This window comes from Crocuta crocuta, unplaced genomic scaffold, assembly GCF_008692635.1.
Source record: "Crocuta crocuta isolate KB4526 unplaced genomic scaffold, BGI_CrCroc_1.0 scaffold25, whole genome shotgun sequence".
In the NCBI taxonomy this organism is placed as follows: Eukaryota; Metazoa; Chordata; class Mammalia; order Carnivora; family Hyaenidae; genus Crocuta; species Crocuta crocuta.
This window is the reverse complement of record NW_027532015.1, coordinates 18,229,286-18,235,891: the sequence shown is the minus strand read 5'-3', so window position 1 is coordinate 18,235,891 and position 6,606 is coordinate 18,229,286. Positions and strand designations below refer to the sequence as shown.

Here is a 6,606-nt window from a genome sequence, read left to right as displayed (position 1 = left end):
ATGAGCACCAACTCATCCCCCTCTACAGCTGAGCAGCTCTGTTACCAGAACGTGACCGGGTCCTGCGTGAAAGCTTCCTACTCACCTGGACCCAGGCTCATTCTCTACACGGTGTTTGGCTCTGGGGCTCTGCTGGCTGTTTTTGGAAACCTCCTGGTGGTGATTTCAATCCTGCATTTCAAGCAGCTGCACTCTCCAACCAATTTCCTCATCGCCTCTCTGGCCTGTGCTGACTTTCTGGTGGGGGTGACCGTCATGCCCTTCAGCATGGTCAGGTCTGTGGAGAGCTGCTGGTACTTTGGGTCGAGTTTCTGTACCTTCCACACGTGCTGTGATGTGGCGTTTTGTTACTCGTCTCTCTTCCACTTGTGCTTCATCTCCATCGACAGGTACATCGCTGTTACTGAGCCTCTGGTCTATCCTACCAAGTTCACGGTGTCTGTGTCAGGGAGATGCATCGGCATCTCCTGGATCTTGCCTCTTGTATACAGTGGTGCCGTGTTCTACACAGGTGCCTATGATGATGGGCTGGAGGAGTTATCTAGTGCCCTCAACTGTGTAGGAGGCTGTCAGACAGTTGTAAATCAAAACTGGGTATTGATAGATTTTCTATCCTTCTTTATACCTACCCTTGTTATGATAATTCTCTATAGCAATATTTTTCTTGTGGCTAGACAACAGGCCAAAAAGATGGAAAATACTGGGGGCAAAATAGAATTGTCATCAGCTAGTTACAAATCCAGAGTAGCCAAGAGAGAAAGAAAAGCAGCGAAAACCCTGGGTATCACTGTGGTAACATTTATGATTTCATGGTTACCATACAGTATTGACTCACTAATTGATGCTTATATGGGTTTCATAACCCCTGCCTACGTTTATGAGATTTGTTGTTGGTGTGCTTATTATAATTCAGCCATGAATCCTTTAATTTATGCTTTATTTTACCCATGGTTCAGGAAAGCCATAAAAATTATTGTGAGTGGGTGGGTTTTCCAGGACAGTTCAGCCACCATGAATTTGTTCCCTGAACAAATGTAAGCAATTGGACTGAGGAAATTAGAGAAACTTTTACAATTTCCAAAGGAAATGAGTTTGTAAAAATCAAATAAGACTATTAATGAGGAGAAAACCATTTGCTCTTCAAATTTAACAGGATAAATCAATGTTTTCCAGTATTAACTGTGTGCTTCCTGTCGTTTCTCAAAAAAATATTTGTATAACTAGTAAATGTCAAATCCCTATTTGTTAAGTGCTACAGAGCTCACCATCCCTCATTTCCTGCACATACTTCCTTCCCTCCCTTTTGCTCTTGTATTTTATTGATTATTCCCTTCATGGCCTAAAAACACCTTTTTAAAAATTGTCTTCTTTCCTCTTTTCCTTAGAAAGTTTTCTACTCACTCCCAACTTGTTAAAAAATTTCTCTGAGGTTAGCTTTCACAGGGTTGTTGTCCTGTTTGTTTTTGGCTATGCTTTGCTTGTTTTCCCAAAGGAAAATTGGGGGCAGAAGTGAAATCTATTTTGTTGGCTGTCTGCATGGTACCTGTGCTTGGAATTTGCTTCAGCGGCTCCTGGATTCTCTTGTATACAGTAGGTGTGCATGAGGATGGGATGGAGGAATTAGTAAGTGCCTTCTGTTCTGTACATGGTTGCCACCTTGTTATAAATCAATTCTGGAAGTTGATAGAATTTCTATTATTTTTCACATCTAGCTTTCCTAATATTGCATCTAGTAATATTTTTCTTGTGGCTAGAAAACATACTAAAGAGACTGAAAATATTAGTACAAAATAGAATCACTGTCAGGGACTTGCAAGGCTAGGATGGCTAAGAGAGAGAGAAAAGCAGCTCAGGCCCTGGGTGTCACAGGGTAGCATTTTTGGTTGCATGTTAACACATGCAATTGATTCATTCACTGATTCTTTTAAGGGTTTATGGCACCTTCATATGTTATGAGATATTTTATTGGTTTGGTTATTGTAACTCTGCCCTAAAGTCTTTGATATATGCTTTATATATAAAGAGAGCAGGAAAACTTATTATAAGTGGTCAAATAATAAAAGACTGTTCATCGACCACAAATTGAATTTCTAAATTGACCTAAATTAATAATTTGAAAAAAAGACATTGATGTGGTGACATATTGAAAATTTCCTAATGATTATAATGCGAATTATAGTACATGAAAATGTCATTTTAAATGATGGAAGAGAAATGGTACCTCAATTTCAGTAGCATAACCTCTAGGCTTTTGCTTTCTTGGTGAAGTGAACATCTTTAAGCATTTGATAGAACTGTATTTACTAAATAATGGTTGGCACAAGGCTCCTTAAATCTGTGCCCTTTCCTGCTTTGTCAGTTGCTTTTTTCCTCTTCCAGGACTCACGTTCCTTTCTTACTTTTCTTTCACTGTCAAAGACTTCCTGGTCCCATGTTCCCTGTTAACGGCTTGTATTTCCTGCCTTTTCCTGGACTGGGTTAACTTTGCTTTCATTTGAGCAGCTTGTTTCTTGTGGCAGTGGGGGAAGGGGGGTGGAGGTGGAGGAGAGATAATTTTCTGGAGCTTCTAAGACATCTCTCAACCATATACATGAGCTATTTCAAACTCAGGACAAGACTCATATTTTATATGTTGGGAGCATATAATGTACATGTGGGAATAATCATGAGCAAATGCACAATTTCTTGAATAGTGATTATCTCTTGACATGATAGTTTTCTTATCACATGAGGTTTGTTGTTCGATCTTTAATCATGATGGAGGAAATTTTCTGTCATTTTTTTTCTATTAAACACTATCCAAAGTCTATATATTGTCCATGTTTATGGGAAAAGGATGGGATATTCAAGAAATGTTGATGTTGGGGTACCTAGGTGGCTCAGTCAGTTAAGCGTCTGTCCTTAGCTCAGGTCATGATCTCACAGTTGGTGGGTTCAAGCCCTGAGTTGGGCCCTGTGCTGACAGCTCAGAGCCTGGAGCCTGCTTCAGATTCTCTCTCCCTCTCTCTCTGCCCCCTCGCCCACTTGTGCTCTGTCTGTATGTCTCTCTCTCAAGAATAAATAGACATTAAAAAAATATATATATATAAAAAAGAAATGTTGATGTAGTATTTAACTTTCTGGAAAAATATTGTTCAGCATTCTGCTTCATGTATTTCATAAAATCAAAACTGACTTCTTTCAGATTTATGAAAATAAAGAAAATAAAGCATTTATGATTTTTCATTGGTGAAATCATAACAGAAAACCCACAGGGATTCATATACTAATTTAAGGTTTTTTAAATTTTAAAAGAAAGCAAAGTCATGTTAAGGAAAAAAGATAACATTAAAAAAACTATTGGCAGTGTACATGATAAAGAAGAGTTAATAGCTTTAAAAACAGAAAAGTGTTTTACAAAACAGGAAGACATAGTCAAATATTACACTGAACATGTCAATAGGCCATTTTGTAGAGGGAAAATACAAATGACTAATGAATGCATTCAAATTCCAAATATACAAATAAGTAAACATACGAATAAAATGTGTTAGAGTTTCATATATCACATTGGCAAATATTAGAAGGATCCATAAAACCCAATGTGAATTAGAGTGTAAGAAATTATGCATCTTCATAAGAGTTGAACATGCTTCTATACATCTCAGGAAAATGCACTTTAATTTCTTCTCTCTGAAGTAATTAAAATATGTATATTAAATTTAAATCATACATGTCACTTAAACCTGTAGCTCCATTTCTAGAAAGTAATTCTAAGAGCCAGGCAAGGAAACCGGCATGACCAGGACATTCTTTGTAGAAGTCTTGACATGGAAAGACAAGCACAATATATTTTTTGATTAAACTCAAAACAAAAGCAAAACACACTGGTCCAGATTATAAAACAGTAGATGTAACACAGCCCCCATATATGTATATTTCTATATATACAGAGGTAGGAAGCACATATTTCCATATGCTTTCACAAAGTCTAACTTTATGGACAGTGTGTGTAGGGGGAGTTTCTTTTCATTTATCTTTATCATTTTAGTGTTTGTGAGGAAATAAATATATTAAATTGATATTCTAACTTGTATCTCTGTTCTTATCTGAACATTGAAATTATGTTTGTCTGCTTGCTTCCTTGCTTTATTTTAGGAGAATCTTTTGAAAACACATATGTGCTAGATTTTTTCTTAACCTTATGACATGAACTAAATTGCAGCTGCATTGGTAAATTTTAGGACTACATTTTTTTTTAATTGCTGCAGCTTCTTTAAACATCCATTTCATATACTGTAATGTATTAGCAGTTAGGTTTGGGCCACATTACAAAAAAAATGTTAACTTCTATAAGTGGGCTAATAGACATTTAAATTTTCTTCTTGGATGGTTTCCATGGTGAGCAAGTGTGGCTCTTATAGTTGATTCCTGATGAGTTTTATAACAGTGAAGCTACCGAGATCATTGGGTCCCACATAATCTGTTAACCATAACACTGTCATGCTCTTTAAAAGTTTTTTAGTGTTTGAACCATGGGGAAAGGGTGTTTGTAAATCAGATTAGCCTATTTTTGCAGAGGGAAAAATAAAGGTTCGGATGAGCCCGAGAGTTGAGGGGATCCATGGATAGACGCCCAAGATGCCAGCTGTTCTGGCTTGTCCCCACACCTCAATCTTTGCACCTAACAGTGGGAAGGAAGAAAGTTGTGGAAACTCAAGTGGCATGGCATCCCTTAAACATCGAAAAGGTTTTTCCTTCTCCCTTCAATGTCCCAGCTGGTGACACTGATCCAAAAAAATGTTGTTTAAATAATAGCTCCTAAATCCTTATGGTGAAGCAACACATTTCCCTTCAAACTGTAAGTAATGAGATGGAAGAGGCCCTAGGAAGCACCAGCGAGTGCGTCAGTAGCAGTCCCCTCGGCAAGTGGCTGCTGCTAGGTCTGTCCCGAGGTAATTCTCTCTCTTCCAAGCATGGACGCCCTGCTCTCAGTAGATGGGGGCCTTCCCACCCATACTGCTTGGTTTTGTTCCTGGTTTTGTTTTTGTTTTTTAGTAAACTTATTTTGGAATAATTTTAGGTTTACAGAAAAGTTACAAAACTAGTACAAGATTTCTGAATACCCTGCACTCTGTCTCCTCATTGTTAACATCTTACCATAGGACCTTTGTCACAGCTGAGGAGCCGTTTCCAAATTACTATACACCAAACCCCACCCTTCATCTGGATGTCACCAGTGTCTCCATTAATGACTTCCTGTTTCCGATTCCCATCCAGGATTACACTTCGTTGTCACATGTCCCCAGCCTCCTGTGGTCTGGGCAGTGTTCCTCCACCGTCNCCGCGAGATCATGACCTAAGCGAAAGTCGGACGCTTAACCGACTAAGCAACCCAGGTGCCCCACATGGCCTCCACCGTCTTGAGAGGCACAGACCACCCAACTGATGGGTTAGGCCTCCTTTTCCTTTTCCAGCTCCTGAGTAGAGAGAATTATTCCCTGAGGGTCTGCTGGGCTGGGAGGGCACAGAGGGGCCTCAGGTGCTGAAAGTGTGGCATTTCTGCTCACAGAAGCACAGGGAGCTCCGGAAGGCTGGGACATTTCTGGGTTTTGACCCTCCCTGTGAAACTGCTAGATCCACACCCGGGCTGCAGCAAACTCTCTCAGCTTGCTAATGCGGCATCGGGGGGCTAGGGGACTCTGTTCAGAATGGCTTTCAGAGCTAGTTTGAGCCTCACGAGAAACTGTCTCATAACGTTGCCTCATAACTCAGTCACATCACTCTGAGTCCGAACGCTGCCTGTCTTGCTCAGCCCCCAAAGACCTTTGACTGTTCACTAAAACATAACACACACGGAGAGGTGCGTACACATATGTATGTACTGCTGTGCATAGGTGTTCATCCATGTGTTTATTTCTCTTTCCAAAGACTGACACACCCTTAGGGGCCACGGTAGAAGGAGCAGCTAAGGCCACCATACTTTCAGCCCACGAAGTTAGGGAGCTTTCGAGCCATGCTTCTCCTGGTGTCTGAACATGGGTGATGCGACGGATCAGACTCTACACAGAAAAGAGCTGCTTGTTTTAATATGGCCTGGACCTGATTAGTGCCTCTGTAACCGAGAATGTCATTTGGGGTTTTTTGTTTTGTTTTTTACATATTTTAAAATGTTTGTTTGTTTATTGATTGATTGAGAGAGAGAGAGAGAGGAAGAGAGAGAATCCCAGGCAGGCTCCCTACTCTCAGCTCAGAGCCCTACCTGGAGCTCCATCGCACAAACCATGAGATCATGACCTGAACCTAAATCGAGAGTCAGACACTTAACCCACTGAGCCACACAGGCGCCCTTGTCATTAAATTTGGTCCTCAGGCCAAGTGGAGTGAGTCAACACCGGTTGCTCATTAGTGTGTACGCTGCCTCACTCACAAGAGAGGCTTTGCAGTGGAAGGTACACTTATGGCTGCTTTCGCTCTCCTCACGGCCCATGGGGAAGTTTGAATGGCAAAGTTAGCGTGTCTGTGAATGCACTTTCTATCCTGAGACTCAGACCCTCTTCTCTGGCTTCAAGAAAAAAAAAAAATCGCCCCTTTTCACGATGCCCTAATTCGGGAACATGTATGAGG

The 6,606-nt window shown here is 40.5% G+C and overlaps 1 protein-coding gene across 1 annotated transcript; it reads left to right on the top strand.

Annotated features, from left to right (window-relative positions):
* LOC144241507 (trace amine-associated receptor 6) lies at positions 1–1,038 on the top strand. Its single transcript, XM_077776086.1, has one exon. It carries the CDS (start codon positions 1–3, stop codon positions 1,036–1,038), a length of 1,038 nt encoding a protein of 345 aa, XP_077632212.1.
* Positions 1,039–6,606: the final 5,568 nt, after the last annotated feature.